This window comes from Mastigoproctus giganteus, chromosome 3 (assembly GCF_048544385.1).
Source record: "Mastigoproctus giganteus isolate SK-2022 chromosome 3, ASM4854438v1, whole genome shotgun sequence".
NCBI classification, from domain to species: Eukaryota; Metazoa; Arthropoda; class Arachnida; order Uropygi; family Thelyphonidae; genus Mastigoproctus; species Mastigoproctus giganteus.
The window spans coordinates 231,921,282-231,935,944 of NC_143577.1; the positions used below are offsets into that span (position 1 = coordinate 231,921,282).

The 14,663-nt window shown below is 36.2% G+C and overlaps 1 protein-coding gene across 1 annotated transcript; it reads right to left on the reverse strand.

Annotated features, from left to right (window-relative positions):
* Positions 1 to 2,871: 2,871 nt before the first annotated feature.
* On the reverse strand, positions 2,872 to 14,384 carry LOC150088836 (phosphopantothenoylcysteine decarboxylase-like). Its single transcript, XM_090370935.1, has 2 exons — positions 14,199 to 14,384; positions 2,872 to 5,258 (listed from the first exon to the last, which is right to left on the reverse strand). Exon 2 carries the CDS (start codon positions 5,234 to 5,236, stop codon positions 4,616 to 4,618), a length of 621 nt encoding a protein of 206 aa, XP_090227061.1. The 5' UTR covers positions 5,237 to 5,258; positions 14,199 to 14,384; the 3' UTR covers positions 2,872 to 4,615.
* Positions 14,385 to 14,663: the final 279 nt, after the last annotated feature.

The window sequence follows — 14,663 nt, forward strand, 5'->3', positions numbered from 1 at the left end:
CCTTGGGGAACCCCACTTCTTACATCAACCCAATCTGAGGAATAGCCATTTATCACAACCCTCTGCCTCCTGCCCTGAAGCCATCCTTCTATCCATCTAAGGATTTTCCCAGTGATTCCAACCTGTTCCAGCTTATAAAGCAACCGCTCATGTGGGACTGAGTCAAAAGCTTTGCTGAAATCTAAATAAACAATGTCGAAATTATTTCCTAAATCCAGCTCGTGAGTGACCCTTTCGAAATAGCGAACCAGATTTGTTAAACATGATTTTCCCTTTACAAAACCATGCTGAGTATCCTTGAGAATTTCAATTCTATCCAAATGATCCTGAATTCCACCCTTGATCAATGCCTCCATGATTTTCCCTACTACTGAAGTCAGACTGACAGGTCGATAACTTCCCACTTCACTTTTAGAGCCACCCTTATGTATGGGAGATACATTTGCACTTTTCCAATCCAAGGGAATCTCCCCAGAGTCTAGTGATGCTCGCATAACCAGCCTCAGTGGTTCAATGCACTCGCTTGCCGCCTCTCTCAAGATTATAGGGTATATTCCATCAACTCCAAGAGCCTTACTAGTCTGTAGGCTTGAAAGTTTTTTCATTAAATAATCTTGCGAAATTTCAATATCATTAATTACATATTTTTTAACTTCGCTCCCACAATTTCCCATTGCCACAAAAGGCTTTTCATTTGTAAATATCGATGCAAAATAACTGTTGAGTTCATCTGCAACGGCAGCTGGTGTATTTATTACTATCCCCTTTCCCTTACGTAAAGGTCCGATCTGGTTTGTCCTGCTATTCTTGGCATTTATATATGTGAAGAATTCTTTATCCCCCCTCTTTGCTCTGTTTGCTAGTGATTTCTCATAAACTGCCTTTGCCTGTCGAACCTTTTCTGTGGCTCTATTACACATCACCTTGTAGCTGTTATAGGCTTCAGTACGTTTTATTGCTCTGTAACGTTTCCATGCCACCTTTTTCTGCTCAAGTAATGTGGCAACTTCACTATTCATCCAACTTGGAACCCTTCTCGTGGAGTATTTTTTTAATGGTATATACGCATTCAAGGCATCTGTGATTAATGTTTTAAAAGCGTACCACAGTTCAATTGTATTCATTCTCTGCGCGATATCTACCCAGTTAATAGAGGCCATGTAGTACCTTAAGGCATCGTAATTTCCTTTTCTGAAATTAAAACCCATTCCTTTGCCTTTTACTTCTGCTACCTCTCTCGTCATCCACCGTAGAACTCCGTGATCACTTCCTGCTACTGGTTCCTCTACTGTCAGCCCTGTTATGTCATCTGATTCATGTGTGATGATGAGGTCTAGGATATTCTTTTCTCTAGTACTCTCCCTGACATGTTGATGCAAATAACAGTCATCTAGTTGATTTAAAAATTTTGTTCCCCATGTCGAGTTTCCTTCCCATTTACTCCAATCAATTAGAGGCAAATTGAAATCACCCATAATAAGGCATTGACGCTTACTTGCCCATTCCATTTGCATGTAGAGGCTTTTGTCATAGTCTTCACAATCACCTGGTCTGTAGATTACGCCTACTCGCATTGTACCTTTGTTTCCAACTATCTCACACCATACAGACTCTATACTAGCATGTGAAATGTCTGAATCTGGGAAAGCTATCGTCGCACTCAGGCTGCTTCTGATAAGAAGCATTACCCCACCACCCCTTCTATCTAACCTATCCTTCCTAAATACATTATACAAGCCGTACTGAAACTCATCATCCCCAATTTCCGGGTGGCACCACGTCTCCGTAAGCCCTATTATGTCCGCGTTACTTGTTTTAACCAGCAGTTCGAATTCGCTCATTTTATTGACGACACTTCTAACGTTACTGTATAAACAATTAAGATTTACTGTTCTTGTATATTTAACAACCCTAACACAACCCTTGAAGTTTTTTAGGCTCTCTTCCCTGATATTAGCTACCTGCTCACGTGAAACGTCTTTGCCCCCAGAACATCTAGATAATACGTCCAGTTGGGGTAACAGATAAGAACTCTTAAGGTATGTGCAAGAGTTACATTGACCAATATTATCAGATAAACGCGTGTCAGTATTACCCACATCCCCCCTAACTAGCAGTTTCCCTGAGCCTTTAAGGTATCCTCAATAATACTGGCAAAAACTTTTGCACCACCTTTGTTTAAGTGTATCCCGTCTTTACAAAACAAATTCCTTCTACCTACAAGTGTGGGCCATGCTGATAGAAATTTACCCCCTAAAGCCTTGCAGATTCCTTCAAGTCTTGAGTTAATCCACAAGGCTCTTAACATATAATCCCTCCTATCGTGTCTGGGCAGAATTGCAGACACATAGACATTATGGCCAATTACATAAAGACTTCCATTTCAAAGACCTATTCTAGGCCTGTGAAATGGAAGTCGTTTTATGTAGTTGAGAATAGTACAAATAAAAATAAATAAATTATATTTAATATAAATAAATAAAATATAAATAATAAAATAAATAATAAGATAATTAAAAATAATTTTAAAAATAATAAAATAAAAATAAATAAATAAATAGTAAAATAAAAATAAATAAATATAAAAAGGAATAGAACAATTCCACTATCCTACTGCTGGGACAGGAGTGTTTTAATTTTGTGTAAAATTATTTTAATATATTTCAAGATAGAGTAATATAGAATGTGTTTCTGCGAGTACATTGGAAGATAAGGTCAAAACTGCAAAAAAAATTTAAATATTTATTTTTGTTATTATACAAGAAAACAATTAATTATACAAATAGAATGAGCTAAATAAGAATCACCAAATCCATATTTCAAAACTATTGAACTGTTTTAATTATCATCTGATTGTCATTTTGAGTGTCATTCACCATGAGAGGAGAATTTGAATTTTAAGTTATGAATTAACCTGATAAATACAAATAAAACCAGTTAACTAAGATTATCTGAGATAAGAAAGGGAGAGTTTAAAAGAGTCCACATTAGAATGAGGAAGTTCAGGGCAGTTTCAATTAATGTGTGTCATTTTGGCTGCCTGAAGATGTTATGAATTATCGAAGATTTGAAATTTTGAACAGACTGTCTGGACTAGTACTTCCCACACTGTGTGCTGCGAGATTAGGGAAAAACTACAATGGCAATCGCTCATGTGTGCTACATACAAATAGTATATCACTTTCTTCACAAACTCATGTTTTTCTCACAATCAACTATTCACCTTATTACTTTCTTTCTTTTTTTTTTTTTTTTGTCAACAAGCAAAAACTGGTTAACAAAATAACTACTGCTGTGGTTTATCACAATTCTGCTTTGCTAATACCAGAACAGTATTGTAAAAAATTGGTAACAGTTTGCAAAATGCTCTGATCCATCCTACAATGTTTTCCTTACAAACAATATCCATATGCTGCTCTAGTTAATGCCATACGACTTAATGCACAAACTTCTCTGCAGATTCTGGGTAGGATGGAGGTGAAAGACATAGCCTTGAACAGTGCTTGAAATAGAAAATTTTATGAAACATAACACTCATCAGGGTAATAAAACAGAGGGTAGTTAACATGCATATGACAAACAGGAACATGCACGTTATCAATTTAGGTGTGGCTTTCATTCTTATCAGACTATCAATACTTCCTATGCTCTAATATGAGCATCACTCTTCTTATGTTCAAATTTTTTACTTTTTTTTTTTTCTAAAACTAGACTTGAATCACTCCTTGGTATTAAAGTTCGGAAATATGTTGCACTTGTGCTATGGTTTTGCTCGTAGAACTTTTTTCGTGCAAATATTCCCAAATTTTTATGTTTTGAATACTGAGCAACCCAAAGGTTTATTTTTTTATTTCAGCCAGTCATCACTGTTTTTAACATTAACAATTTTACACTGATCATTGTTCCACGAAGCAGCAAAATCATTATTATTGCCATTTGGCACCAATATGAAAGTATTTAACATTTTCATCTGCCAGAAAAACAATATCTTATTGTGGACCTTGTTGACTGTATAATTCATCAGTTTATTTTAAGTGGAGCTTGTAATGATGAGCAATTAGCAATAATATTTATAAAATAATTAAAGAGGATCATAACACAAATGAAATGCCCGTCACATGATGAAATAATGAAGAATCATTTTATTTCATCTTAAAGGGAGCAAAGCAAGCATTAATCAAACTATAGTCATAATAATAGATAAATTAAAAATATGTTGATCAGGTTAAGACGAATGCATTTCTCTCACCCATTTGTGTTATTTCTTATGGAAAATTGTTGTCTGACCAACATGATTTCAACTTAAACAAAATTTTTCAAGAATGCATCTATTGTGTTAGGGACCAGACATACAAATAGCTGTTATGAGGGAAATTTTAGCTTCCTCATATGATATTAACCTGATCAAATAAATTGCACTGTGTCAGTATGTGTGGTTGCATGCATGGTGCAGTGCCAAATGCACCCTAGCATCATTTTTTGGAACCCAGGCAGCCAAAGTGGTATACTTTAATTTTAACCACCCAGTATACATATAAATTAATGATTCTCCAATGTGAATGTCACACAGAACATTTTCTTGGACTAAAAAATAAAACTATTTACTATTAGTATTTCATTTAATCTCCTTGGATAAATAAGAGTCCAGTTCTCCAACCACTCTTCTTACTATAGTTGAAACTTCAGCCATTGCACCATTACCATAGTCACCACAAGCTAGTTTCTTTATAACACAGGGAATTTCTATATAATGAAATGCTTTGAGTTTTTCTATATGTTCTTCTGTAAGTGGGTGATTCCACATTAGGGTGTTCATAGCTGGACAAAAGAGAAGAGGTTTTTGAATATCCCATGCTCTCACAATAGAAGTCAAGAGATTATCACATAAGCCATTTGCCATCTTTGCAAGAGTATTTGCATCTAATGGAGCTATAATAAATATATCAGCCCAACGCCTAAGTTCAATATGTAAAACTGGGTCACTTATTTGCTTCCAACACTGCCACTCGTCTTTATCTTCGTACACTGAAACAATGGACTGAACTTCTTCCAAAGGAAAAAAGTGAAGGGCATGTTGTGTTACCACAACTTTTACTTCAGCTGGAAGACTGCATATGACAATTTCTTTTAACTGTTGGACCAAAAGAGGAAGCTTAATTGCTGCAACACTACCAGTACATCCAACTAAAATATTAATTTTATTTCTAGGTGTGATTTTAACATCATTAGAAGTCATTACTGCTAAAGTTCTTCACTGTCTAGAAACAAAATGAAGAAAATTAACTAAATACTGAATCATTTTGCAAAGAAATAACAAAATTCAAATATCAAAAGGTTTTGCATTCAATTATTTACGAAAAATATATGTAAAAAACTTGAAAGCAATGCCTACTTAAATATAATACATTTTTTTAATGAAACTGATGAGATATTTGTTAAAAGCAACTTTCATTAAATAAAGAAATTAGTCTGCTAAAGGAAAAATGCAAAGTACATTGCACACAGCAAATAAAGGAGTACAACACATTTAAAAAATAATTAAACCCTTGGGGAAAGAAATCACAAATTTTGTGATTTACATCACTCAATAATTCCTGCAAAGTTCTGGGTTTCTGAATACACTGAGATACATTTTGAATAGATTCAGGCCTTAAGTAGGTGTGTCACGAGGTGCTAGTTGTAGTTTTTTTTTTTTTTTTTTTTTGTTCAATGGCAATTCCTGGAATTTTAACAGAGCTTTTCTTAAGCAGTACTTTAATCACCACTGGGTGAACATAGTGGTTTTAAAGAGCAAAATGCTAAAACAATAAAGGCTGAAATACATCCCAAATGTTTATTTATCTTATAAAAATGTGTAGTGTACATATTTATGAGAATGGGCCTGTGGCACTGCTGCACTGGATTCCATAACTTAACATAGAGAATACAGCTGAACCAGTGAAAGCAGTAGCTAAATAGTATATTAAAATTTATTTTAGCTATTACTTTCACTGGTTCAGCTGTATTCTCTATATTAAGTACATATTTATTTGGAAGATTTCTTGGCACAAACACAAGAATTAAATCAAAATTTTAAATAAATATAATATTTACATAGATAAGAATAAAACTAAATAGAATAAAGGAAAATATAAATAAAATATAGATAAAACTCATAAGATTGTTGAATAAAGGTGCTAAAATGGAGTGCCCCTTTATCAACTTAAAAGAACGTACAACACATAGTAGTATAAACAGCAAAGGGTTCAATGTAATACATGGTTGTCTGAGGGTAGTAATGATTGGATGCAGAGAGTTGAATTTGTGTTCATAAAAAAAAACAGTTAATGGCAACATGGAATGGCATCTGCAAGGTACACAGCAGCACTTGTCACATTGCAAGATGGTAGATTCCATAATAGGGTGGATGCAGGGTCCCTCTATCAGGATTCATAATAGGGCCCACAGTAGAAATGTGAATTACCTAGACCCTCAGGCTCTGTTGGTTGTTAAAAGAAATCTTTCACAACATGTTTCCCAACACCCAAAGCCTTAAGATCTTCGAACCACAATGTAACACCTAGAAGAATTTATTTATTTGCATTGAAGCCATGTTTGTTTATGCACCAAATCAACTAAGGCATTAGTAGTAGATTGTATATATTCATGGTTAGCTTTTTGTTTTGCATGAAAAACAAGTTGAAGACATTGGATGTTTTCACTCCTTACTAATTGCTATTACCTAAAGAGCAGGATGTTCCTCATTTGTATCTAGTAACACAAAATAAAAGAATGTTTGTTAAATATTTTTCTGATAGTTATTTATGGGCCACACCTGTATGAAGGTACCAAATGGATGACAGAAAAAAAAAAAAAAACCTTTGCTGTATAAGGTGATGCAGAATGCATTTGTCTCATTAGAAATAAACAACCAAATACATGAAACAATTCTTCTTCAAGTTTTCATCATTGGCTAACAGTCATTAATTCAGAAGACACTGCTCTGTATATTTATAATAATTACATACGTTAACCTGCGCCTCTGTAGCCAGGTGGGAAGGAGCAGCAGTGCGTAGCACACGCTTCTTGATTAGACCGGGGTTTGAACCCGTCACCACCAAATACGGAGGATGCGGAAAGGTCAGGGAATGACCACCGCATATCCTGGAGCAATATGGCCTTAGTTGCTAATGCTCCTAAAAACCAAATAACCAACCAACCATATGTTAACCATGCCAATGGTTAACTTATGCATATGTTGACACTGGAAAGATATTTGACTAAAATGCCCAGAGATACCAGATATTGGTCAAGCATCCTTTTATATTGGGGGTAAAGAGAATTTATTTTATTTTTTTTTTTTTTTGTGCTGATTGTTCCTCTGGCTGTTATGCATAGCAGCAGATGGTCTTTTTCAGTTTCATCTGTGTTGACTATGAAATTTATGGAAGGGGGGTGAGTTAGATGGTACCTGAGAGTTTGTGCCAGGGGGATAAAAATGAAGGATATGAAATAAGCAGACAGAGAAGTGAAGAGAAGAGAAAGAAGAATGTGCTGAAGGTTGATTTCTGTCATTATTGTCAAAAACATGGAGTCATTCAGGGGATGGCTGTTTTCCTTGTTCTACAATTGGAATTTTTTTCCCCTTGTTCTACAATTGGGATGGCTTTTTTCCTTGTTCTACAATTGGAATTTACTTGAATTTGAAAAGATGTCTTGAAACCACATCTTTTCTGAGTCTTGTCAACCATTAGGATTCCAGGCTGTTGCAGATTTAAGTGTACTCTAGGTGTTTTGAAGAGAATAGAACAGAATGCCACATCATTGAAATGTACATTCCTGAGACTGGAGAGTTGAGTTGTCATGATGTGGGGGAGGGGGAAGATCCCAGAATACTTTTTGTTTTACGTTATTTTGTAAGTGTGCTTAATGTTTTCCAGTAAATTTTCACTCCATCCCAGATGACAGAGTACAACAGGGTTCAATCTCAGCTCATTCATGAACACAGTGTTTTGATGAGCTGGTTTTTGCAAAACATTGATGCAACTACTTTCAAAAGGGTATACAGTAAAAGCTTTAATAACCAGCACATACAGGAATTAGGCTGTTTCAGTTATCTAAATTTCACTGATTACTTGAGTGCCCCTATCAACCTAGGAAAAACCAATGGATAACAAGAGTAAAACTAAAATTTTGGATATGTAACAATGTAAACCATATTATAATCAACAAGCACATCATTCTCCTCTCAGAAACTTCCACTATAAATAGGGTATGCAATATCTTCTAATTAGAAAGTGATAACTATTAAGACCCAGAGAGAGGGATTGACAGGTTTAACTGTGTATTTCTAGTTTAAATTTAGGATTTGTGTCTTTGTAATTAAAATCAATTAAATGCATCCTCATTGCAAAGTGAAGTGTTTTTCTGTGCTACTAAGTGGTCAGGAGCGAGAGTGCAGTAGCACATGCTCTTTGAGAAGACAGGGGTTCAAGCCCCTGACTGCTAAATACGGTCAATCTGCCAACCTGCACTGGACCAACATGGCAGATTGTAGTGCATTTCCCTCAACATGAATTGTTGAGGAGGCTTCCATCCTGCAGTGGTATGGTAATGGCTGCAGTTTACCTTTTTTTTTATTCCGGTATCTGCGTACAAATATGCCTTTAAATGATCACATAATGCTTGTACACAGAGGTGGACTGGCCATAAGACTTACCAGGGAAACTCCACTGGGCTGGAGGTCAGAGGCCAAGTTTCCCCCAGTAAGAATTTTTGATTCAGTCTGCCTCTGCTTGTACAGGTATAACATTACAAAAATTATCAAAGAGCTTAACCACCACTGCTCGTTTTCAAAAAGAATATTGGCAATTTTCATTTCTCTTAAGATGTTGGAACCATAATGTAACACCTAGAAGGATGAAGATAAAGGACCCAATCAATGCCAGTAGAATTAAACCTTCATCCACAGAGTGGAGCAACACCTGTTAAGGTATATGATATATAAAGTATATGTAGGTATCTAGGTTAGCATTAGCAGAGGCATATGATGCAAGAAAGAAAGCTTATACAGCATCAGCCAAAAAAAAAAACCCTTCCCATTTCACCCATCCGGTCACTCCAAATGTTTGTCTAGTTCAGTCTTAAATTTATTTAAGCTATCAACTTCCACAACAACAGCTGGAAGTCTGTTCCAGCAATCAACTACCCATTGGCTAAATGCAAACTTCTGCACAGCTATTCTACAACTGTCTTTTCTCAATTTGAATTGATGCCCCCTCAGGTTCTTAGTCTGAGCAAGCATAAGTATTCCATCAGCATTGAGCCTGCTCAAACCATTCAAGGCCCTATACTCCTCGATCAGAACACCTCACATGTGCCTATAGGTTAGCATTAGCAGAGTCTCTAGATGCTGCAACTTGCAGAACTTAAGCCTTTCTTCATAAGCGCACCCCTTTGTTCCTCTCACCAATCTTGTTGCCCTTCTCCGTACTCGTTCTAGCAACTCTACGTCCTTCCTAAAATGAGGCCTCCAGACATGTATACAGTATTTAAGGTGTGGCCTAACCATTGCCTTATACAAAGGGATAATCACCTCCTTTATATCATTGGCAAAACTCTATGACCTGCTCTAGAAGCCCATCTGCACTGCTCTGAGAACTTCCTATCAGACTGCACAATTACCCCCAGGTCATTTTCATTCTCGACTCCCCTGAGTGTAGTACCACAGAGTTGGTATGTTTCTCTTGAGTTACTCTTGGGTACTTTGCATTTGTCAATATTAAACTTCAGTTGCCACTTCTCACCCCATCTGGCTAACTTTTCTAGATCCTGTTGCGGTGACATACTGTCTTTAGTATCATTAACAACCCTTCCAACTTTTGTATCATCTGCTAACTTGGACATTAAGCCTGATATACCTTCATCGATATCATTGATAAATACACAAAACAACAATGGGCCCAGTACCAAACCCTGGGGGACTCTGCTAATTACATTAGTCCATGTAGACCAGTGTCCATTTATTACCACTCTCTGAAGTCTCCCACTCAACCATCCCTTTATCCATTGCAGTAAGGTCGCCGTAGCCTAGTGGTCAGGCACGCGAGTGCATAAGTACACGTGCCTTGAGTGACCGGGGTTCAAGCCCGTGACTGCTGAATACGGTGCTGTTTCTTGTATTCTGTCATCTTGTGAACTCTCCTGACCGTTTGGTGGTCGCAGAGTATAAAAGAAAATTTAATTTAATTTAATTTAATTTAACTTGCCCTTAATGCCATACCGCTAATTTGTACAGCAGTCTTCCATGTGCAACAGTATCAAAAGCTTTCCTGATATCCAAATATATGATATCAAAATTATTTTTAGCATCCAGTTCCTTTGTGACCAGATCGTAATATCCAATTAAATTGGTCAGACAAGACTTCCCCTTAACAAACCCATGCTGTGTCTGAACTATTGCTGCTGTCTTGTCTAGGTGATCCTGTATCACCTCTTTAACCAGTGACTCCATTATTTTCCCAGGAACAGAAGTTAAACTAACAGGTCTATAATTATTTGTGTGACCCTTTGAAACAGCCTTTGTGAATTGGGGATACATTTGCACATCTCCAGCCCATGGGGACCTCCCCTGACTCTAAAGATGCTCTCATAATTATGGCTAAGGGTTTGCTGACTTCCTTTGCTGCATCCTTCATTATAATTGGATAGATCCCATCTGCTCGAGGTGCCTTTTTTTATGTTTAACTTCAACAATTTCTCTTCTCTTCCACTTTGCTCTCAGTTATCACAAAATCACTTAGCTCCCTGTTAGAATTTGATAAACTTCTAGCATTCCCCTCTTTGAATAACTCCTCATGTGTGAATGTAGATGCAAAATACTCACTCAGTTTATAAGCTACTTGAGCAGGATCATCAATAGTCGAACATCTATGTTAGTGGACCAATCAGATTCATGCCCTTCCTTCTAGAGTTTACATAAGTAAAGAACTCTTTGCTGTTTTCCTTTGACAGAGATTTCTAGTAATCTGCCTTCACCTGCCTAACCTCCTTTGTGACTTGATTACAGACTAGTTTATATCTCTTGTAGGCTTCTGTGTTGCTTGATAATTTATATGCATCCCATGCATTTTTCTTCTCTGCCACGAGCCTCGTTAATTCATCCGACATCCATTTAGGCCTGAACCTTGAACAGTATTTCTTAGCTGGTATGAAAAGCCTAGTAGCCTCCAAGATTAAGTCCCTGAAGGCTTCCCATTTAGAATTCGCCATTGGTAACATCATCAGTTGGTCCCACTCTATAGAATTTAAAAACTGTCTGAGACTTCTGTAGTCAACCTTTACGAAAACAAAAACCTTTCCCCTTTATCCTTGATCATAGTTACATCTTTAAGTAAATCACACATTATTCATTATTACTAGCCATATAGTGAAAGGAAGCCTGAGGCTTATGCTGCACCAGCTAAAAGAAATTTCCAAGTTACCCTGAGAGAGAGAGAGAGAGAGAGAGAGAGAGAGAGAGAGAGAGAGAGAGAGAGAGAGAGAGAGTGTGGTGTGTGTGTGTGTAGAAGGGAATCCACCAAGAAAGATAAGAATGATGATATCCAGCTTAGGACCCTGGGTGTGCCAAGCCCATACTCATCAGATGTTCATCAGTACACCGTGATCACAGTCATTTAGTGATTCCTTTATCTGCGAATTCCTAATGCTTGCATTATCACTGCTGATAATCTGATCAAGGGTTACATTGCTCCCAGGGGCTTACATCTGATGAACATGGGGTTGGCACACCCAGAGTTCTGAGCTGGATATCATCATTCTTCTCTTTCTTGGTGATTCCCTTCTACTTTTGACTGACTGTCTCTCTCTCTCTCTCTGGGGTAATTCAGAAATTTTTTTTTTTTTTTTTTTTTTTTGGCTGGTGCAGCATAAGCCTCAGGCTTCCTTGCACCATATGGCTGATAATAATAATAATGCCCACAAATGCTTACACTGCACACTGGCACTAACTGCAGCTATCCTTTCACTCAAGACCTATACTAGTTAAGAACCATACATATCAATAAGTTCGGGAAGCTTTTTTTAATAATAACAGGAGACTAATTAATAAATTTAAAATTTCTTTAAATAGACCCATCAAAGGAAAGCTCTTCTCAATCAGCTGCCTAGGAAATTACAGCAGACAACAATGCACAATTGAAACAGAAGAAAATAACCACTGGAAAAGTGAAAACGGCCTCAAGAATCTACGAGTCTTTAAAAGCTTGTAGCAGGTTAAAATGAATCCATCCCCAAAATGGTCACAAACTTTCACTTTGAAAGTTAAGTGTTACATAACTTTTTAAACTTTGATTTTAAACTTTCTGCTTATCTATAAAATTCAGCTTTTCAAAAAACCTACTTATTCACTGATAAAGTAATTTTTCATACCCACCCTATAATATTCAAATAAACCAAGTGATCTTTATCAAACAATCAAACACACTAAAATAAACAAATTATCTGTTTAATAGCCAATCAAACATGCAGCTCTATTTAGTGATCTGGTTGATGTAAGCACTCTAATTAGTACTTACTATTAAGAATTTCTTGTTAATATCCTTGAGAAAAGAACTTTTAGTTAATGTCCTGTAGGTCCATTAATGATGATATCGAGACTTGCAGTTGATCTATAATTGGAACCAGACCCACAGTGTTTGTGCACCCAACCCAAAAAAAAAAAAAAAAAAAAACTGATACATTAAGAAAATTTGCCTTAACTCTTTCACATATCAGTGATAAAGCAATATAGCTTTAAATTAAAATCAGTATTATCAACAATATTAATATTTTTATTGTATAAAACACTTAAAAAGATTAACGTACAAAAATTATTAACTACAAAAAACGAATGAAAATATATTCATTACATAGCAGAGACAATAATATATATCCTGAAGCCGACCGGGCTAGCCGAGTGGGTAAAGTACCTGCCCGGCAACTCAAAGGTCGCGGGTTCGATTCCCGCCTCGGGCTTGGATCAAAGTACCCCAAAAACCTTGGGAGGTGCAATATGGCCACAGAAGCCGATGCGCCAACAACTACCAAATCAAAAAAAAAAAAAAAATATATATATCCTGAAAATGATGGGATAAATTAAACTATAATTATTTTTCCAGTAAATGTTGCAGGGTCAACCCATTTCCGAACAGTATTAGTATTGCATTAACTTCCTGTTATTAAATATTTTTGTGGTTATACACCACAGAAGGAAGTGGCTTCTTTTGCTTGAATCTGTCTCAAATTACTGGCATAAACTAACCTAATCTTTTTTCACTGGCCAAAAATGAATCTATTAAAAAACCCACTTCTTTTGCTTGAATCTGTCCTGAATTTAGCCATGCCTGCAACACAGTGTATCCATAAATCTGGAGTTCAGCTGTTTTTGTTAATATTAAATGTTTGTGTGTTTATTATTGAGCTCTTCTCTCTGGAAATTTTCTTGTTTTGTATTACATGACTATCAAACTGCAAAAGTTAATGGGGTTCTAGGACTAAAAGATGGGGACTACTGATTTGGTACAAATCAATAAATTGTATCCATTTCTGGGAAATGCATAAGGCAGAATATTTGCAGTATTCCCATATATAATAATCACTAAACATTAGAATTGTTGAAGTGTCAGTAGAATATCATAGCAGGGAAACACCACAAAATCATCACATTTTGTTTTTGAGCACACAATAGGTATAACCTGGTCCAATTCTGTAACTGGCAAAATAAATGAAATTGTGGACCTTATACTACGTGAGACTCTTAAACGATGTGGTTTAATATGTGATAAGAATTAAAAGATGAATATTAAAATTGATATTTAAATCTGATGAAATATCCTAAGCTGACATAACTGATTACAAACTGATAAATAATTTGAAAGAATAATTTATAAAATAAACCTAACTGTTCAAATGGTTGGCTTTTGAGTGTCGCCTTCAGCTGGTGTGGGCTAGTATTGGAACTCTTCAGATGTGAGGAAATCCCATTACAAGTTGACAAAATACATGACTTCTTACCGAGCTACCAAGTTATAACATTAACTTAAATTTAAAAAAAAAAAAGGTGTTTAACCATTTTTGCTGCTGCGATTATAAGTTAAACAACCTGAACTGACTTCAACATAAGTTACTTTAATTTCGCTCACTTTTATATGACAAAAAGATAACGCAAGAAATTGGCATACTTCCTAGAACCCCATCAACTTCTAACCAGCCTCCCCGATGGACGGACATCCAGACTTGAACTATAATGCAACAAACTATACATAAGATCAGTCACATCCCAACTAAATCTCGAAGTGAAATGTTTCGATACCCATGTTGAGTATTTCGCACATTATTTAAAAGAATACTCACTGTCCAGTCAAAACATTACGACCAGACAGCAGTAACATATCTTACTTCTCTGTGATTATGACCTTCCTCCCCGTCCGGTGGCACAAGTGTCGCGATGAGAACCAATAAAACCTCTCTCTCTCTCAGGGTAATTCAGAATGTTTTTTTTTTTTTTTTTTTTTTGGCTGAGGCTTATTCTGCACCAGTCTCGGTTCTCAGAGTCTCATCGGTTCGAACGTGCACTCCATACGAAATACAGGTTACCCTCGTATAACAGGGTAGTTAGGTTCCTATAAAATGTCGTGTTGTGTGAA